Source organism: Apodemus sylvaticus, chromosome 1 (assembly GCF_947179515.1).
Source record: "Apodemus sylvaticus chromosome 1, mApoSyl1.1, whole genome shotgun sequence".
NCBI lineage: Eukaryota > Metazoa > Chordata > Mammalia > Rodentia > Muridae > Apodemus > Apodemus sylvaticus.
Window position 1 is genome coordinate 14,625,746 of NC_067472.1, and position 21,236 is coordinate 14,646,981.

The 21,236-nt window shown below is 47.7% G+C and overlaps 1 protein-coding gene across 1 annotated transcript; it reads right to left on the bottom strand.

Moving 5' to 3' along the window:
• Positions 1-6,369: 6,369 nt before the first annotated feature.
• Positions 6,370-16,881, bottom strand: Ina (internexin neuronal intermediate filament protein alpha). The gene is made up of 3 exons (XM_052172266.1): positions 15,760-16,881; positions 9,585-9,709; positions 6,370-7,481 (listed from the first exon to the last, which is right to left on the bottom strand). The coding sequence occupies exons 1-3, from the start codon at positions 16,828-16,830 to the stop codon at positions 7,166-7,168; spliced, it is 1,512 nt and encodes a 503-aa protein (XP_052028226.1). The 5' UTR covers positions 16,831-16,881; the 3' UTR covers positions 6,370-7,165.
• Positions 16,882-21,236: the final 4,355 nt, after the last annotated feature.

The window sequence follows — 21,236 nt, forward strand, 5'->3', positions numbered from 1 at the left end:
AGACTCTATCTGTTGAATGTGGTGGTGTACAAATGAATGTGACTGTTGGCTTCCCTTCAAATCTAAACTGTGGAAATAGGAGTTAATTTCCTACAGAGATTTAATAGACTTTTACAAATGAAATGCCATATTGATCTCCTGAAAGCCTGCCAAGCACTTACATACCTGGCAGTCCTCCTACTTCAGCTCTTAGAGGAGGCTGTCACTGCAGCCCAGGCTGCACAGACTCACACTCCACTGAGTACTTAGATGACAGGTTTGTACCACAGTGCCTGGTAAGTCATTTCCTTCCTAATTAATAGGGGGATATATCCATTAACCTTAAGGGCTTGATATAGAATCATTTGGTTTTTTCCTTCTTGCATTTATCACTACATTTATCACCGAGTAGGGAGCGGTGAAATCCCTGGTGATGAACATCTCCAGGAGTCTCCAGGGGGCAGCACCTCCTGCACTCTGCTTTTCTTGGATTTCTAACCTCAATTTTTGTGCTTATGCTTGGACTAGAGTGCCCCATGAAGAGTTTCAGGTGCCAGAGATGCTTATTTCATTGAGCTAAGAAGATTGATTAGCCCTGAAAGAGGCTGATTATTTATTTTGAGACAGGGTCTTTCTATATTCTGGCTGGTCTGGGACTTGCCGTGTATCCAGGCTGGTTTCTAACAAACAGATCTACCTACTTCTGTCTGTTGAGCGCTGGGGTTAAAGGTGTGCACCACCACATCTGGCAGGAGTTCTTTATAACATGTATGAGTCCTTTTGTCTGGAAATCAAAGATGGGCAGCTTATCTCTTCCTTGATTTATATAGCAGATGGATCTGTATGAAGTAAATTTGTCTTAATATGCACTGCTAGTGGCTTAGCCTGTAATCCCAGTTACTTGGGCATTTGAAGCAGAAGAATCACAAGAACCCACAAGTTGAGGGCCAGTCTGGGCAAAATAGGCCCAAACCTGATGTGGTGGCATAGTTCTATAATTCTAACATGTAGGAAGTAAGGCTAAGAGTTTGAGTTTGAGGCTAACCTGGGCTAGACAGCAAGTGCTAGGCCAGTTTGGGCTATGGGGTCCTGTCTGAAAAGATTTATTGTGTAACATTGTACATGTGTGTCAGTGTGGGGGTTTAAGCATGTGCGTGTGAGTGCAGTGCCCATAGAGGCCTGAAGAGGGCGTCAGATTCCCCAGGAGCTGGAGGGTGGTGCACCATTTTTTTTTTTTTCTGTCAGTTCTGGGAACTGAGTGTGTTGTGTCCTGTGCAAAAAGAGCAAGTGCTTGTAACTGCTGAGCCCCCAGATGTAGGTTCTTAAACAAGCCAACAACAACAACAACAGCAAGACACTCCTTTGAGGTTTTCCCTGTGCAGTTATCAGCAACAGACGAGAGTAGTTACTGGTTATATTTCTCATTTCTAGCCTTTATGCCATGATCCGGGTTCCACTCTGCTGGGTACTCTAAAACCCTTGAGAGGCCATTAGAGAGCTGGAATGACAAGTCCCAAACATTGAACAGAGGCCACCTGCCCCATCAGGGAAGCAAGTGGCCATCTGGTAGCTCCAGTGCCTGATCCATGAGGAAGACGGACGAGAAGTCTTCCACGATCAGTCTTCATTGTCTTCCTTGTCTTCAGAGCTAGGAGGAGTCACTGAGACCCTGTGGAAGCATAAATCTTCAAAAATCTGCAGCATGGCTTACTGTTTAAATATAATCTCTCTCTCTCTCTCTCTCTCTCTCTCTCTCTCTCTCTCTGTGTGTGTGTACTTTGTGTGTGTTTTGTGAGAAAGTCTTTATAAATCTTAGTCGATCTCCATCCCAGCCTCGAGCTTGTAAGATATGAACATAAAATGCGGGGGCAATCAAATTATCTTCTAGGAGATCGATGCAGGAGGGGAGAAGGCCTTTGATCTGCGGAGCAATCATTCCCTTTGTCTTCTCAGGACGCAGCAGAGCATGGTAACGGAATAAAAACAGTCCTTTGTTCAGCTGGGTTCAGGAGTGTTTCCTCCCATTTCATGGCAAATCCATGAGAGATATTTGGAAATTGAAAAAAAAATGCATGATTTATATCAAACAGGAAAATGTTTCGAAGGCTGTATGTTAGGTTCTAGGAAGAAAAATATTGCACATATGTGCTGTTTTAACAGCTTATGAGGGGCATCTGCCCGTTGTTTTCATTTTAAATGACTGGATTTGCTTTCAGGTGTACGGGCTTATTTGGTTAGAAAGAAAAGTTGTAATCTTGCATTTAGATGTTTTTCAGGGTCTTGGAGATGTCTGATGATATTATAATGAAAATAACACTCAAAAGCAGTGTTGGGTGCTCAGAAGGAAGCAACATTGATCCGTGTATTTTCTTCTATTACACCCAGGCGGGTGGGTTCTGGCTTTCCCCCTGGCTTTACTTTAAAGTCAATCAATACTCTTACTGGATTTGCTTTCTGTTCTCTTACAGGGATTGCTTCTCCCCCAGGGTGGGCCCAGGGGAAGGTGTCTGTATACTATGGTCTCAGAACAAGTGCAGTAGGCTTTGATGAAGGTTTTTTTTTTCCTGATCATTTCATAAATTCCCTTTCGATGGGTTTTTAGAATTGAGTTTAAATTTACATAACACGAAAGGCAATCCCTTTAGAACCGAGGACTTGACTTGGGGGTAGAGTGCTTGCTTCTGTCCCTCAGACCCAGGGAAAAAACTTGGTCAGGTTGTAGCCTGCTTCTCAAAGAAGTCACGTGACATCAGACTCGGGCCTACACATATACACACACAGGTACATCAGCTCCCCCCATACATAAAAAGAAATCATTTATTTATTTGTTTGAGACACACCTGGAGCCTTCTCCATAGACCAGACTGACTTCAAACTCAGAGATCTGCCTGTTCTTCCTCCTGAGAGCCTTAATGGGCGTAGTGGCACAAGCATTGATCCCAGCACCCAGGAGTCAGAGGCAGCCAGATCTCTATGAGTTTCAGGCCAGCCTGGTCTACAGAGCAAGTTCCAGGACAGCCAGGTCTACACATAGAGAGACCTAAATCCTAGCTTACTTACTGTGTGACAGCCTACAAGGATCCAGACTGAAACATGCCATATTGTGAGCTTCTCTTACTTGGCTTGTAAAATAGGTATAGTACACACATGAAGGAGAGGTTTAAATGAGATGCTTCTGTATTTACTGTCTAGTGTGGTATTTGACGTTTATTACACTAATTAGGCATTAACAGATATGTCTTAAGATGCAGATGGAGGGCTGGTGAGTTGGTTCAGTGGGTAAGAGCACTGACTGCTCTTCCAAAGATCCTGAGTTCAAATCCCAGTAACCATATGGTAGCTCACAACCATCTGTAATGAGATCTGATGCCCTCTTCCGGTGTGTCTGAAGACAGCTACAGTGTACTTATTTATAATAATAAATAAATCTTTGGGCCTGAGCGATCAGGGACTGAGCGAGAGGGGTGACTGGAGTGAGCCGGGCTGACCACAGAAAGCAGAGGTCCTAAATACAATTCCCAGCAAACACATGAAGGCTCACAACCATCTGTACAGTTACGGTGTACTCATATATATAAAATAAATAAGTAAATCTTTAAAAAAAATCAGGAGGAAAGACTAGGTCACAGACCTCTGGCCTCCACACGTGCATGCATGGGCACACATGTGCTGCATGCATCTGAGGATGTAAGGGACCCCGTTATCTAAGGAGTCTGGAAGGTATCTTGGGGATCACTGCTCACTCTGCCTACAGGCTTTCCCACTACCACTTGAACTCATTCTTTGCCCTGTTGTCAGCAGGTGGCTGTCTCTTGCTCCTGTCTCTTCTCTGCTAATGCTTCTGAATGTTGTCCATGTTACCTTTTGCTCTGATTTTTTTAAAAAAAGAGATTTATGTATTCTATTTGCATATATATCTGTATGCCAAAAGAGGGCACCAGATCCCATTGCAGACGGTTGTGAGCCACCGTGTGGTTGCTGGGAACTGAACTTAGGGCCAGGCGGTGCTTTTAACTGCTGAGCCATTTTCTCCAGCCCCTCTCTTCTTGCTCCGATTTAATCATTGATCAGATTCATAAGATTCTTTTTTGTTTTTGTTTTTTGTTTTTGAGACAGAATTTCATGTGGGACAGACTAGCTCTGAACTTACTTCATAGTTGAGGATTAATTTGAACCTTTGGATCTTCTTGCCATCACTTCCCAAGTGCTGGGACTGTGGGTGTGCTCCATCCCTAGGTTAGATTTAACACAATGCCTCATGTATTCCACGCAAGCACTCTTAAAGACAAATTTTTGTGTGTGTGTGTGTGTGTGTGTTGTGTCCATGCACATGCATACATGTGTGTAGGGGCCCAAAGGCATTATCCATCAATATCACCTTTTGGTTGGAGGCAGTATCTCCCATTGGTTTGAAGAACACCAGGTAGGTAGGCTGGCTAGCTAGTGAGCCCCCGGGGATCCATACCAGACTCAGCCCCTCAGGTCCAGGGATTACAAGCATACATTGCTTAGTCTGGGTAATTAAAAAACAAAAACAAAACGGTTGCAATTCCCTGGCACCACTTATTAGCTTCTCAGCCAGCTGGGGCCTCTACCCCAGGAAATAGGGTTTCTTGTTTTAATCTCTGACAGTCCTGGAACTCACTTTATAGACCAGGTTGGTCTTGAACTCAGAAATGTGCCTGCCCCTGACTCTGGAATGCTGGTATTAAAGGCATGCGCCACCAACACTCAGCTTCTTTTTTGTTTTTTGGTTTTTTTGAGTCAGGGTTTCTCTGTGTAGCCTTGGCTGTCCTGGAACTCACTCTGTAGACCAGGCTGGCCTCCCCGAACTCAGAAATCCCAAGTGCTGGAATTACAGGTGTGTGCCACCACTGCCCAGCTTTTAAGTCTTTTGTCTTTTTTTTTTTTTTTTTTTTTTTTTTTTTTTTTTTTTTTGGTTTTTTTGGATTTGGTTTTTTTCGAGAAAGGGTTTCTCTGTGTAGCCCTGGCTGTCCTGGAACTCACTCTGTAGACCAGGCTGGCCTTGAACTCAGAAATCCACTTGCCTCTTCCTCCCAGAGTGCTGGGATTACAGGCGTGCGCCACCACCGCCCAGCTTCTTTTTTTAAATACAGGGATTCTGGGTTCAGACTCTGGTCCTCATGCTTGCAAGCCAAATACTTTGACCAACCAAGCAAGCAATCTCCCAGCCATCTTTTCTTGTTTTTGAGATAGGGTGTCAGCATGTAGCCTAGGCTGACCTCAAATATGCAGTCTTCCCTCAGCCTCCTGAGCATTGGAATTACAGGCATTTCCCACTGTGCACAACTTGTAAGATGCAGGTGATGTCCTTTCTGGGTCCAGGTGATTAGTGGCAACTCATCAAAAACAGAAAATAAAAAGTAGTCATGGCCAGGCAGCCTGCCAAACAAAATGGCCACTACCCTCAGGGAGCTAATAAAGACCACAGACCACGAACCATGCAGGATTAATGATTTTTAATGTCTTATATTACTAATGTCTTACAGTAAGTGTAGGGGGGAGAGAGGGGCTGGGTCAGGAGAAGCAGTGTCTTTCCGTTCCTTGAGCTATGGAAGCACGTGCTAGAATGTGAGTTCGAAAGAAGCATCATGTCCTTGTCAGCACAGAGCTTGTGATGGAGTGGGTGGGGACAGGACAGACAGCTCGGCAGCTCTGTGGAAGAGAGCAGAGACAGGGCAAAGCCTGCCTGCGTCAAATCTGGCACTTGAGGCAGACAGGTCATGTGGATGCCACAGCTGGATGCTCTAAGAGCCGACCTTTCAGCCCGCCTCTGTGAGGTGGGAAGAAGCGTGCATACCCCTCCTGGACCCTGAGCGTTTCTTCTGCCTTTCCTTCAGGGGAGGGACACCCACCAACTGAAGCAATGTAACCCCTTTGGGGAGAAAAGGGTTTTTTTTTTCTTTTTCTTTCTTTCTTTCTTCTTTTTTTTTTTTTTTTTGTTTTGTAGTATTTGCTGGTGGTGCTGGTTGACCAGAAGTGGTTTATTTTTTCACTTTTGGGCAGTAGCATTGTGTCTGGTGATAAAATGTCCTATACCTAGCATACTTAAAAAAGCAAGGCCTCTTGGGGAACCTATCCTAATGGGAAGGGAACTATGTAGATTCTAGGGCAAGGGTATGAGAAAGCTAATTCTACGCCACTACACGGAAACCAACATGGAGGAGACCCAGTTCTTTCCCTTCAGAGAATACTCTCTTCCTCTACTTACACTATGAGGTCTAAGGTCAGCTTAAGCACAGCGTAGGGTAACTATCACCGTGTTTCTAAAGTTAAAGTGAAACGCTACATCATTTAAGGTAATTTTTTTCCCCTCTAATTAAGTGGATCTGGACAAGCTAAAAGCCTAAAGCCTAGAGATCCTTTTATGTTTATTTATTTATTTATTTTTAGGAAAATCCTTAAAACTAATCACTGCCGTTATCATTAATCTTTTTCTTTCTTTCTTTCTTTCTTTTTTAAGCTACAGATGTGGAAGGACATGAAATGGGTGGAGGTGAGTTACACAAATCACAGGGACGGTCAACATGCATCTGATTTTACCCACGGGGTGAAGAAAAGATAAAGGGCACATGGTCTATGTGTGTTTAGAAGGGGATACTACACTAAACTTTGTTCCTTCCTCTTGGGTGCAAGAAGAGGAATTATGGGATTGGAGAGTGGGGGAAATGTGCCCGTGAGAGGTGCCTGTGGTCTGTGACTCGGCTCTGTTGGAGAGGGACGGGGGAACAGTGACTGGAGCACTGGCTTGTCCTCGGCAGTGAATGTGTGTTTTTAGGCATCTATAGTCCTAAGGTCCTATGGCTGGGTCCTGGCGGGGTACAGTGGATAAACATATGTTTCAGTTTCAGCTCGAAGCGAGCGATGACCAGATTTAGCACCTTCAATGAACTTCCTCTGCATCTGCGTCACCTGTCACTGTGAAGCCTGGGCTGTGGGTGAGAAAGCTGTGTTCTTAGAGGACTCCTCCTCTGCTGCAGGACTGCAGTTTGCTCCCGTGTACACAGTGGCCTTCCTACTGGAGAAAGTAAGGATTCGGTACTGACTATGACATTGAAGCCTTGAAGACATTCTATAGCGGTGGTAAGTGTGGTTCAGGAGTAAGCAGTGAGTAAGCCAAGTGCATTCCCTCTTAGGCATCAATTTTTTTTTTAAAGCAATGGCATTATATTTTTTGGCTTGAACTGGTGTTTTCTTCTGTAGTCGACTTCTCGGTTTTCTTCGTAGATATTACCGTTTCCTCCAGTGTTTCTTCAAAACTTTCCCCTATCTTGGATGTTTTCTTAGTGACTTCCTTAGAAGCCCCTTCCTCCTCCTCGTCCTCCTCCTTTCTCAGGGACAGCCCAATGGATGAGACTTTGGAGGTTGTAGAACTAAGGATTCTAGGAGGGAGCAAATAGCTGGGATTGGGGAGTGGGTTCAGCCCTGAGAGGCTTACTCCACTGGTGCTGAACCGCGTCTCTTCCCCTTCCAGAAGCTTCCTGTGAATGCAACAGAGAAAAGCTCTCAGCAATCAGGCTCCTAGTTTGGTTTAAAGAACTTAACCCTTCAGGGCCTTTTCATTTTAGAGACTCCAAAGAACATACAATTCCCTCATGAGCCTGAGACCAGTGCCTTGGAGGTTAGTGTCCACATGTAGGGATTCTCTCACTCTCCCCAGCATCCATGCTGTTTAAAGTAGTTTCAAAGGAAGCCTGCCCAATTCACAGTCTGATTTCCCGCAGGAGAGCATACAACCCTCCCTTGGCCACATTATACACCCATTTTTGGCAATTAGAATCTTCAAAGCTCTGGAGAGAAGTGATTTCCCTAATTAACACCTTAACTGTACAGGGGGAAGGAAGTGAGAAGACACAGAGGAGAGAGAAAGCAGCGGCCTGGTGCAGCCCACTGTTGAGATCCGCGCCTTTCTTATGTATGGTAACAAACTCGTTAAGTGATACAACCTCAGACCCAAGTCTCCGCTCAGCGTAAACTAGACAGCACCAGAGCAGAGAGGCCCCCTAATTTGTCTCTCTGATAGGGTTTTGGTTGTTGCTTGTTGGTTTGCTCTTTGGTTTTTAAAGATAGGGTTGCATACAGCCCAGGCTATAAGGCATGTAGCCGAGGCTGGCCTTTAACTCCTTGCTATCTCACCCTCACCCCGGATTATAGCTATGCACCACCATGTCTGGGTTATAACTCTTGACAGTTTTTAATCATCCTTTTAAATAAAAGCCAACTTAAGATACTATTAAATACTCTGGGGAAACTTATTTTGAAGTAGGTGGTACACAGAGTAGAAAAGGGGGGAAATGTGTTGACTTCTGCAGCATATATACGAATGCCAGAATGACAGAAGAGAGAAGCGGCATGGCCCGGCACAAGGATGGCGTGCAGATTCATCAAGTCTTCCACACTCACCTGAGGGTGAATCGGAGGGAGGGCTGCCACTTTCTCACTTGTATTTAATTTGTTTTTAAATTAATTAATTAATCAATTAATCAACCACACGTCTCGAATGGAGTTTCCCCTTCCTACTGTCCTCCCAGTACTTTCCTCCCCAATCCTCCTCCTGTTTTCTTCAGAAAATGGGAGGCCTCCCATGGGTGTCAACCGGCCTTGGCCTATCCAGTTGCAGTAAGACTAGGCACATCTTCTATCAAGGCTAGAGGAGGCAGGCTGCGGCTTGTTAAAGCATGGCTTTGGGAAAGTTATGGTCTGTGGTTGCCATGATACTGAAACACTGACACATAGCGGTCATTCAAAAACACTGCCCCGTGGGCCCTTTTTTTCCTCTTTTAAAGATAAATGCTCACTTCAACTGTGCCTTGAACAGGAATCTAAGGGAAAACTTCCACTTGGAACACTTTCTATGTAAGTCATATTTTTTATTGTTTTTTTTAATTTATTTTTAAAGATTTATTTATTATGTATACAGCGTTCTGCTTGCCTGTATCTTGCAGGCCAGAAGAGGGCATCAGATCCCATTACAGATGGTTGTGTATGGCTGCAGGGAATTGAACCCAGGACCTCTGGAAGAGCAGCCAGTGCTCTTAACCTCTGAGCCACTTCTCCAGCCCCCTATTTTTATTTATTTTTAAGATTCGTTTTTATTATTTGTAATTGTGTATGGATGTGCGTTGGTTTGCAGATGAGTGCAGAGGCCCGAGGGGACCGGTGCACCAGATTCCCAGGGACTGAGTTATAGGCAGTTGAGAGCTGCCGGATGTGGGCATGGAGAGAGTCAAACTCAGGTCCTCTGTAAGAGCAGGATGTGCTCCTAACCACTAAGCCGTCTCTCCAGCCTCAAGCCTTACTTTTAAATGTAGAGTCTGGCAGACTTTCATTTTGAATCCTAGAAGCCCACATTACCTTTTAAGTGCCCTGCATAGGTCATAGGGTACTTCAGGACTAGCAAGGTGAAGCTTGGATATACTCCATCAGCAGGACTGAGGGGCCAGCAAGGACGGTGGGACTGGATATTGAGGCTCTCCCCGCCCTCCCTTGCTGGTCAGAAACAGACCACCTGGAGTCGCTGATGCAGCAAACCCAGCCCCCGGGTGACACGTGTTTCGCTAGGGTAACCATGCTCTCTTGTGTACCTGTAAGCTGCTATCTCAATGTCAAGAGCCATCTTGACGTTGAGCAAGTCCTGGTATTCCCGAAGGTGGCGCGCCATCTCGCTTTTCGTGTTCCTCAGGTCACTCTCCAGCTGCCCGATGCTGTCCTGTAAAGTACGCATTCAAAACGCTTTTTAGAGCGAGGCGGCGATGGCGGAGCACACTCACTGACAACTATCCAAGGCAGGGAGTTCAACCCCGACCTCGCGCTCAAACCTCTTAAGAACGGAGAGCATGCTTGCACAGCTACCTGTGTCCAGCCTGGCTTCTGGTTCCTTCAACTCTGGGGTAGAGACTCAGCATTTGCATTTCTCCTCTTAAAGACACATGGGAAATTCAGATGCACACTGAGGATTAGGAACTTCTACCAAGAGACACATGGCTCATGGATCCTTCCTTCTGTGCTTTTTTTTTTTAAATAAATATTTTTAACTACGTATGTATGGGTGGATGAGTTCAGGGACTCTCCAAGTCCACAGGAGGCTGTCTGATCCTTGGAGCTTTGGTCACAGATGGTTGTGAGCTGCCAAGTGGATCCTGGGAATCAAACTCAGGCCCCCTGGAAGAACAACCAGTGCTCTGAACCATTGAGTCATCTCTCTGGACCTGAATTTTTAAAAATTCTTATTCATAATTCCTTTCTTGCTTATTTTGTTTGCTTGCTTTTGAGATAGCATTTCACTCTGTAGCCCTGGACGGCCTAGAACTTAATAAGTAGACCAGGCTGGCCTTGAGCTCACGGACATCTGCCTGCCTCTGCCTCCCAGCTGCTGGGATTAAAGGTTATGAGCCGCCATTCCAGTGTTCGAGTTCTAACATCTGCTAAATAAGTGAGCTGAACGTCACAGCCCATAGGAAGGACCCAGAAAACGTGAGCAGCTTTCATTACTGTGAACAGTGTGTGCGACTCCACCGATAACTGCTTAAGCCAATGACTATGAGATCCATTATTAGTGTATAACGAAAACATGAAAATGATTTGGTTTTAAATTATGTATATGTTGGGGCTGGAGAGATGGCTCCGCAGTCAAGAACACTGGCTGCTTTTCTAGAGGATCTGGTTCAATTCCCAGCACCCACATGGCAGCTCACAGCTGTCATTGAGCTTGGTTCCAGGAGACCCAACACCTTTACTCATACATGCAGGCAAAACACCAATGCACATACGTTTAAAAATTTTAAAAAAAAGGAAAATAAAATACTTAAAGTTATGTATGTATGTCCATATGCATGCTTATATGTCTGTGTGTGTGAGCATAGGTGCCCATAGAGGACAGAGGGACTCTGGGGCTGCGGTTACAGGCAGTATGAGCCTCCTGATACAGGTCCTCCCCAAGAGCAGCACATACTCTTAACCGCTGGGCCACCCCTCCTACCCCATATACAATAAACATTTAATGTTGGATAGGTGATTACATATTCCTCAGAGCACCAGATTTTTTTTTTTAAAAATGACAATCTTGAATATTTTACATTTATTCGTTCTTTGTGTGTATTGGCATGAATGTGCCACAAGAGATATGTAGACACGGAGGACAACTTGAAGGAGTTGTTTCTGTCTTTCCACCAGGTGAGTTCCAGGGATAAGTGTGGTGTGTTTTTTCTTTCCACTGTGTATGGTTTGGTATCAACTCAGGTTGTCACGGGTGGCCGCAAGGGCCTTACCCACTGAGATGTCTTTCGAACATTCCTCAAATGATAATTTTGGATAAAGCCTTTTAAAGCCCTTTAATACCATTTATCATTGGACATTAAACAAAACACAGTCTTTTTCAGCAATCAAGGATCATGTTATTTTTCTCTAATTTCATGTCTGTCATCTTTTAGATGTATTCAGGGTGTCTCTTCCTACCCCAAATGGTTCTGAAGAACAGTGTATGTCTTCCTGTTGTCGTTTATTGCTTCTCTTTGTCCTGAAAAGTGGTCCCAACACAGGGTGGGGTAGGGTGGGGTGGGGGCATTCCTGAGAGCGCCTCCCTGTGGCCGCCTCCCCTTGCCTTCCCATCCCGTCCTCATGGCTCTGCAGGCTCGAGACCCAATAAAAAAAAATCATTTCTCTTTAGAATCATGTTAAGAATGCTCTGGCTGCGGCCATCAGTGGGGTCCGCTTGCCAATGTGTAGTTTAGAGGTAGACATTTGGCTCAGCGGGTTAATCTGATCATTTATTAAACACTACTTTTATTTCACAGCTGTTTGCCGAACAGGAGGCTGCCGGGGACCTGAGTTCTAGACGGGCGAGTTTCTTGCACTTGAGTGTTATGCATTTCACATGGCTCCTTTATGAATCACAGTTGGAAAAAAAGCATAACCCAGCTCCTTCCGGAAGGAGCGGATTGAACTGCCGGCCACAGACGGCCCACTACGCTCTGGTCTCTTTGTCCACTCCTCCCTGCACTGGGCTATCTTGCTGCCCTTCACGAGGCCTGACAAAGATGGCCTCCAGTGGGAGCTGCGAGCAGAGCTCTGCAGTCTGCCCCTCCCCCAACCATGCAGCTGCTGCTGGCATAGCCTGGAGAACTGGAGAGAGGAGGCACGCCCTACTCCAGCTGGGGTCTGTCCTGGGGCGTCTGCCCAGGGCTGGAAGGAGGCAGGTTGGTTAGACAACAAAGCAGGGCTGCACCCGCATCTGCAGTGAAGAGAAGGGAAAACGGTGTGCCCATTTCCTTCCGTCCAGGGGAGAAACGGGAGCCCTCAGCCAGACAAGCTGCATTCGTGCCACACAGAACTACTGCTATGCAGAATCAGCTAGACTGGAGAGAGGTTTTACTGGATGGCCACGCAGTGGAGTCACATGTCCTTGTTCTCAGTCCTGTGTGTGCTTTATCCTTGACTTCTGTCACCCTCTAAAATCGTACTTCCCTAGAAACTGTGGTCTGGGTCTGTACACTCCACAATCAGCCTGAGAACAAATGGTTGAGCACTTCACTGAAAACACACATTCCACGCAGGTGTGGTCGGACGTGCCTATAGGGCAGGCTTGAAGGGCTAAGTCAGGGGCATTGCAAACTCAATCCCAGATCAGGCTATATAAGGAAACCCTGTTGCACAAAATAAAATAAAAAACATATTCCTGGTCCTACCTAAGAAATACTGAATCCATTTCTTCAGGAAAACAAAACAAAACAACTCTCCTTTAAAAAGCTGCTCCTTGGTCTTGGTGTGCCATGGAATTTAGATCAGTGGTTTAAATGTTTCCCTGTAAAGAAGCTATTGTAATGGTCCAGGTGTCAGCAATAGGGTGAGATAGGGTGGGTGGGGGTGGGGCAGGCACCAGATGGAACAGCTTTTACAAAAATGAGATTTTTTTTTCCTCCCATGCCACCCTAATTTTAGAAATGGATCTATCAAGCTATAGATTTATATGTAGCCACTGCCATCTCCGGGCTCCCAGGGGCCAGACCCTTCCTGCTATTTAATTAGGCTGGGCTCCAATCTCATATTGGAGAGGAGGGCAGACTTGGCTTCCTCCCTGGAGAACATTAGCCAGCAGTGATCCTGACTGCTCAGCAAGGTCTTTCAAGGAAACCTCTGGCTTTCTAAGATGCCCACAGCACAGGTCTGAAAGCCAGTTCTCTCTGAGTCTATCTCTGCACTGCTTTAGGAACAACTGAAATTCTAATCCAGTGTCCCAGCTATGTAGAGACCAGAGAGTGTGGTTTGCTGGAAAGGAAAGCCTTGTTTTTCTATGTGAAGTGGCTGCCTTCGGTGGGATGCAGCAACCCCAGTTCTTCCTATTGTGTGCTCACTGTGTTACCTTGAATCAGTCTTTGTCCTTTTGAAAGTATACCAAGTGCTCTGTCTTCGAATGGGCTATCAGCTCTCTGGAGCAGGGAAAATGACTTTAACAGGTACTTTCTTTGTCTTTGAGAGGACTGAATGCTTGTGAAGGAAAAAAATGTGCCCACTATGCATCTCTGAACCATTAGGAAAGCACACCTCCCATTACTACTGCAGTGAAAGGGTGGGGAGGGGGCTGGGTAAAAGGGCAAGAAAACAATGGTTTCACCTCAACCGGCATTGAGATTGCTAAGTACAACCAGGGGCGGCAGGCCTTAGTGTTTGCTGGTCTAACTGTGAGCCCCACCCAGCAGCGGGTCCCAAGGGGTAGGAAATAGCTTTGTGCAGTCTGGCCTCCTCCCCCACTCCCTCAGCAGGTCCTCCGATGCTCCCAGGGCTAAAGCTGATGAGGGCGGCGCGGAGCTGCAGAGCCTGCAGTTTCTCCTGCCTCTTGTTTTGGTGCAGACTGTGTCTAGACAGCCCTACTATTTTCTAACACCGAAAGCTTGTATTTTAGAGCAAATAAGCCAGAGTGTAAGGGGTTAGGAAGCCAAGGAGAGTGCAGCAAAGTCTGATCTGGCTGTTTGGGGTGTGGGTGAGTTACGCTTTTTTGTAGAAATACTAGTCCTCAAGAACACTACCTAATTCAACATTTGAATTAAATGTGATTAACTCAGATCATCCAGGGCCTAGGACACACACTGAAAAGTTCAACTTACAGACTTTATAGCAAAACTGGAATATTTATTTGAATAAGACTGTAGTATCAGACTAACGAGACATTTCAAACAGGACTTTTCCCTTTATGAAAGGGAGCCACTCTTAATGGACAGTAAATACCTTCCTATCGATAATTCTTTTGCTTCTGGCAAAATGGCACTTTTGAAATATTATACCATTTCTTTGTTCTGTTTTTATTAATGTTCCTCAAATGCATTGATTTCATCAAATGTGAAACTCAATCCTAGCTAGAATAAATTACTTGAAGTTTCTGAATTATTATTATATTCCAAAGAGCTTTTATTGTTCCTTGTACATAAACCATCTAATTTTGTGTTTTAGTCTACATTTTTTATTTGTCCTGTCTTCTGTCTCCAGGCCTTCTGTAGTCACAAGCTAGGGTGTTCAAGGTAGTGAAACTGAGGACACGGTGGCCTTTGTTGTGAAGAAAGAGCCAATTGTCACCTTCCTAGGACATACAGGACAGGGAAAGATGAAATACAAAAGTCACCTATAACAAAGAAACCATCTCTGTCACTTGCCTGTCACGTGCCTGTAAGCTGAAAAGATGTCAAGGTAATGGAGATTTTCACGTGAGACCTCACAGCAGATTAAAGGGTTTTTGTTGGAGCAGATTAAGAGGTTTTTGTTAACTGCAAAGCTATCCTTGGAGGCAAAATTGATGCTGTCTCCAAGATGAGCTTTGACCTCAGTTAGCCAAGACTGATTGTGTTGCAGAATTAAAAAAAAAAAGGCAGTTAATTGCATTGAGGCCTAGCGTTCCTAACTGGGACAGTTGGGAAACATAATGAAGCAGGAGACATTTCTGCGGTGGGAGGAACAGGAGATCAGTACCTCGGACAGCGCCCCGACCGTCTCAAGTTGGACTGGCTCAAAGATTGCTTAGTAGTCGGACAAGGGAACTGCACGTGTGTCTCGCAGTTTTCTTGGTGTGTGTGTGTGTGTGTGTGTAAGGGTGGGGCAAGGCACTTGTCACTAGCTTAATTATGCCAGATCCCACTCCTTTTTTAGAGCAAAACTCAAGAAAATGAGCCCCTCTTCTCAACCCTAAAGAAATAAATATCATACTCCATAAATATCAATTCTAAGTAAGGCTCAGAAAAGGCTTTTCAAAGCCAACTAAACAAACCAGATATTTAAGGATCTGCCCACACAGAGGCCGTGACCTGCTCCCTCTGGGGACACTTCGGGGCGGCACTGTTCTGTTAGTGTGACTGTACTCTTGGTGACAGGAAGGCATGATTAAATTTTTTTTGACTCCTAGAAAGATTAAAGACTCCTTTGTTAGAAAATTTCAGACAAGAGACTGGGGTTAGGGTTGTGGCTCCGTGTTACAGTATATACCTAGTATATGTATGGACTTGGGCTCTGTGCCTAAAACTCCCCCAACCCGAAAGCAGAGTGCGGAGACATCAAGGGCTTGAAGACCTTCCAGGCACATACAGTCCACATTTGCGGCTGCATGCGTGAGACTTCGTGCTTTGTTTGTTTGTTTGTTGATCAACGCCTCTAGTCAACGCTCCTCTCTCTCCCCTTTCCCTCCACTGGTTTCCTAAGGTCCCACTTTACAGGGAGTGAAGTTATCTGTGTGCAGAAAAGGACAGGGCACCCTTTCCTATGCAGCATCCCAGCCATTACCTGGTAGCCGGCCACCTCAGCGCTGTGCCGCTCCTCCAGTTCCAAGATCTGCCTCTCCAGGGACTCATTGGCTCCGCGCAGGCCCTCTATCTCAATGGTACGAGCCTGGAGCTGGCGCCGGTACTCGTGGATCTCCTCTCGGCTGGCTCGGATGGCTTCTGTGCTGCGCGCAGCCTGCTCGTTCAGGTTGGCGAACTTGGACTTGTACCACTCCTCGGCTGATTGCAAGTTCTTGGCGGCCAGGGACTCGTACTGGGCACGGATCTCCCGCAGCGCCGAAGTCAGGTCCGGTTTAGCCACAGCCACGTCCACCTCTGCTGCGGCTTGCGAAGACGCCTGCAGCGTGGCCAGGAGCTCGGCCACCTCCTCGTCGTGCACCTGGCGCACGAAGGCCAGCTCGTCCAGCAGCGACTCGACCTTCTTCTCCAGATCCAGGCGGGCCAGAGTAGCGCCGTCCACGTCGCGCTGCTGCGCCTTCAGGGCGCGCTCAGCGCCTTCGCGCCCGCGGCTCTCCTCCTCGCAGCGCGCCCGCAGCCGCTGCACCTCCTCGGCCAGCCCGTCGCGCTCCAGCAGGGCCTGCGCGCGCGCCGAGCTCGCCTCCTCCAGCTGCGCGCGCAGCTCGCGCAGCTCGCGCTGGAAGAGCTCGCCGACGCGCGACGGCTCGGCGTGGCGCTGGCGCAGCGCAGCCAGCTCGGCCTCGAGCGCGCGGTTCTGCGTTTCGAGCTGGTGCACCTTCTCGATGAACACCGCGAAGCGGTCGTTGAGGCCCTGCAGCTGCTCCTTCTCGTTCGTGCGGATGATCTTGTACTCGTTGGTGCGCGCCGCCGCCTGGCTCAGGTCCAGCCCGTCGGAGGCAGGCAGGCGGCGGTGGTAGGCCAGGCCCAGGCCGAGAGACGAGGCCGAGGAGCAGGCTGCTGTGGAGGCCACATTGCTGCGGGACAGCGACTGCGAGCGGAAGCTGCCCGAACCTCCGGGCCCGGACAGGCGCGCGGATAGGCGGGAGCCATCCCCGAACACCTTGCGGTAGGAGGAGGAGGAGGAGCACAAGTAGTGCTCGGATCCGAAGCTCATGGTGCCGGGGTCGGGGCTGGATGCGCGGCTGCGGCGGGACCTGGCGAGGACGCGAAGGTGCGGCAAGGCTGGGTGCGGCAGGGCGGTGTGCGGGGCTTTTAAGGCGCGGTGCTGGGGCGACGCGCTAGGGGTGGAGCTTCATCTTCAGATCTAGCTGGGAGAGGAAGGGGGGCCTGCGGGGGCGGGAGAGCGCAGTGCCACCGCAGCTGCGCGCCACCGACCTGGGCTGTCCCTATCCGCTGCGCCTGTACCCCAAGAATCCGCCTTGGGAATGACCGGAGGGGAGGGAGTGCCCAAACAACCTTGGCTTCCCAGCCGAGAGCACTCAGCTCTTTGATGGCTTTAGAGCCTGTCCTTCCTTTTCTACTTTTATCCACCTCGGAGACTAGGTTTTTCTCAAAGGTGTCCTCTGTTCTCATCCGCATCCCAGAGTTCCCAAGGGTGAGGCCCTGTTCCCCTCCACCCTTTACAGAGGGAGCGGACACCCTCCCCCCCTTTATCTCTTGGCTTAGGCGACTCCGGGTTCTTTTCGGAGAAAGTGGGTCCACTTCAGAGAGCATCCGTCATCTCCGCAACCACAGGAGACAGGAGGATTCGCAGAGAGCGTGAGATGCTCGGGGACATTGGTGAAGAACAAGAGGTTGATTTTCCACGGGTGCAAAAGGGTTACAGGGAGGGAAAGAAGCCAAGTCTGGAAAAGGACAAAGCGTTGAGAATTAGCAAGATTCATCTCTAGACCTCCAATCATGGTGCATGCCAGGACCGCAGGCTGGTAGAAAAGGATGCGGCAACAACAACAACAACAACAAAACACATTAGATTTTAAAACGTTTCAAAAATAGGTTTTTAGTCAGGAGGTTTCATTTAAAAAGAAACTGGATTGATTTTGATCTTTTAATGCCCAGACCCTGCCTCTCTCTGAAAGCAGGTTTAGGCTGACCGCGGAGGGCGGAAGTGAGTGCCTTTGTTTAAGTGCGTTGTTCCTCACAGCTCCCAGCACTTCAGAGTCACCCTTCTTCGGTTTTTTCCCCCTTTGTTTGTTTGTTTTTGTTTTTTGTTTTTTATCTGTCTGGCCCTGCATGCGTTTGACATTCCATTCTGAATTGGCCAGGAGCACCATTTTCTGCGGGGGATTAGTCTTTGGATCAAAGATTCCAGGAGTTGAGGCAGAGGAACAGGGCCGACAGAACTGGCCTCCCTGGCCACACCCGGTGGTGAGGACAGAGTGGGAATCTGAATGATGGCTAGATCGGTTGTCTGAGTTTACCTTCCAGCCTGTGTCACAACTTGGGAAAATGTGAAGGCCTTTTGTGAAGCCCTTTGCTTTGTAGTTCAGAATTCCAAACTTACATTTGTTTGCTTGTTTTGAGACAAGGTTATCATTCTGCTTCCCCAGTAGCTCAGTTGGTCTTGCTCTCAGTCTAAGCTGGCCTTGAGCTCCTGACAATCCTCCTGCCTCTGCCTCCCAGATGAAGCAGTTATCACTGTGGTCCACCACAGCCGGCTCTTATCACCTATTATGATCTTGGGGTTTTAGAACAAATTCTGTTTCACTTCATGAGAGCGATGTATTACTTGGACAGGACTCTGAAAGTAAGAGAAAAGTAGTTTGATGAGACTTTGGAACGTATTGCCTGGCTTTGTGCCACAGCTGTCCTATCTCCTTACCATGTGCCAGAAACCCGAGCTAAAAACAATGCTGGGGTCTTTTGGGCTCTGAAAGATGGGGATGTGGAAGACATTAGCCCTGGTGAGGAATGGCTGCGTGGCAGTCACTGTGTAGCGCTTCAGTGTGACTGTCCTTCCTCCTGCCGGTTTTCAAGATGGCTGTCATTCCTGGCCCATGGTCACCAGTAAGCAAAGGCATACATTCTTTCCAACACGTAATTTCTCTTAGTTCCATGAGACTCTTGTCATAGCCAGAAAAGGGCTAAGTGGGCTTCAGAGAATTTTGGTCAATAACAGATGATCGATTGGGTTTATAATTCTAGGATCATTGGACTGAGAGGTGCTGGGTATGAATGGTGACCTCCCTTATTCACTGTGTAAGAGCTATAGCGCTGCTATCCTCTCCTGGTGGTGGGAGGCCGAGTTAGTGCACCTGGCTGTGCTGTTCATTCTGCTTCTGGATAAGGGGATTCCCGCCATCTGCGTTTTCTAATATCTATGCATATGCATGTGCACCACTTGCAATGGTTCCTGGTTCCGTTGGAGGCAAGAGGGGTGTCAGACTCCCTGGAATTGGAGTTACAAGACAGGGGTGAGCCACCATGTGGCTGCTGGAATCGAACCTGTGTCCTCTGGGAGAGCAGTCAGTGCCCTTAACCACTGAGTCATCCATCCCTCCAGACTCATCACCACCATTTTTCTCCACAACTGCTTCACATCCACAATAGACAGCCTGAGTAGAACTTGAAGACCACAGGAAACCGCGAACTGCAAACCATGAACCCGTGAACCGCGAACCATGAACTACGAATCATGAACCACGAATCATGAACCACCAATCATGAACCATACTGTGCCCAGGCTTCCAGGCTGCCCTGTGGGAGAGAGCACAGCCAACCCTGCCTGTGGCCCAGCCTGACGTGCGCGATGGCAGAAAGTGGAACACGATCAGAGCTTCCAGTGTCACGTCAGCCATGATTCTCAGCACTGCTAGCTAGCACTGACTGGTGTTCTGGTTGGGCTCCTACCTTTCTTTTCCTTCCCACGCTTCAACAAGAGCTGCTCCCAAAGACACTGGTGGGTACAGAACAGAAGACAGGTGAAGCAGGCGGCTTAAGACCCTGCTGATGGGCAGATGGGCAAACGGGCAGCACTCCGGGAAGGGCAAGGTGGCTGCATTGTGCACTCTATCAACAGCTCCGCTAGGCTTTCCCCTGCGTCTTCTGCCTCCTGTTCTGGACATCCCATGCTAGCCCAGAGGTTTGGCTTTAGGGATTTTAGCACAGGTCTGTCCTACAGGGGAGTTACCTGCGCTGCACCTCCACAGCTTCTTCCAGCCGGCCGGAGTTCCTGATAGAGTACCTGGCTGTGTCAGGACTGTGTCTTCCTCTTCCCATCAGCACTCAGGCTCTCGGAGTCTGGATCAGTCAGCCCACTCCTAATCCAGTCTCTGTGGAGCCTGCCAGGCTGACTGCTCTCCTCCCCTTCAGTTCTACTGACGTTCCCCACAAGCTCTGTTTTTGATATAATAGGTCTTCCAGAGTCAGCTAGAGCTTTAGTAAGGTTGTCTTGGCCCTTCGTAGCCATGCTACCTTGACCGTGTTTTTCCCTGTTGCTAAACTTCAGTTCCTTCATCTATAAAACTGTCCGTGTGGGTTATCTCCAAACCTGACTGTTAGTTAGAATAGCCTGACAACTTAATACCATATCCTCGGGCTTCACCACTTGAGAGATTGATGGGGCGGGGGTGGGGGAGGTGTGTGTGTTAGTTGAGATTATGTGCACCAGGCAGATATCTATATCAAGGCCTACAGTGCTGCTGTTCAATCAACACTGAGCTCAGAATTATCAACTTCAATCCATTCATCCAGCAGGTAGTCGCTGACTGTTTGCCTTGTGCCAGGCACCAGAGCAGGTGCGAAAGGGGCAGGGGCAGGATGGGGGAGGGTGGGGGGGGTGGGGGAGGGTGGGGGAGGATGTAACCTAGGGCCTGACCTGTGACCTTGAGTTCTCTCTATTTCTGTTCCGGTGGATGTTTCATGAATGCTCATCTAGAGCGAGCTTACGTAGGGTAGAGCAAGCTTACGTAGGGTGCTCATGCCTCAGTCCTCAGCTATTCTGGGTGCTGAGGCCGAGGAGTGGCTGGGTTGAGGAGTCAGAGCCTGGGGTGACACAGTGAGCTCCTCTTTAAGAGAAGTGTAACGAAGCAGAGCATGATGGAGCATGCCTATGGCCCCAGCTCTTCGGAGATTTAGGCCGGAGGGAACGTGGCAGGTTCAAGGCCAGCCTGGACTATATGGTGAAACTTTGTCTCAAGCAACCAAAAATACATAAGCAAACAAATAAATAAGTAAATAATCCCCCTTTGGGGTCTCTCTTCCTACTTTCTGACCTTGACCTTGAAGTCATCTCTGTTCCTCATTTTATGTGATTCTATCTTCCTGGAATTTCTCCCCAGGCTCCTTCTATCAACTATCACAATACATTTTATTTATTTATTTTTTGAGAAAGGATCTCTCTTATGTAGTCCTGGCTGTCCTGGAACTCACACACATTTGCCTGCCTCTGCCTCCTAGGTGCTGGGATTAAAGGTATACCCTGCTGAAATACGAGTTTTAATGTTGAGATTTTTATCTATAAACCTTTTTATTCTTCTTGTACAGAAAGTAAGAGATGCTATGACATCAGTGTAACTGGCATGCAGCCATGAATGGCTGACTCACCAATCAATGATCCAT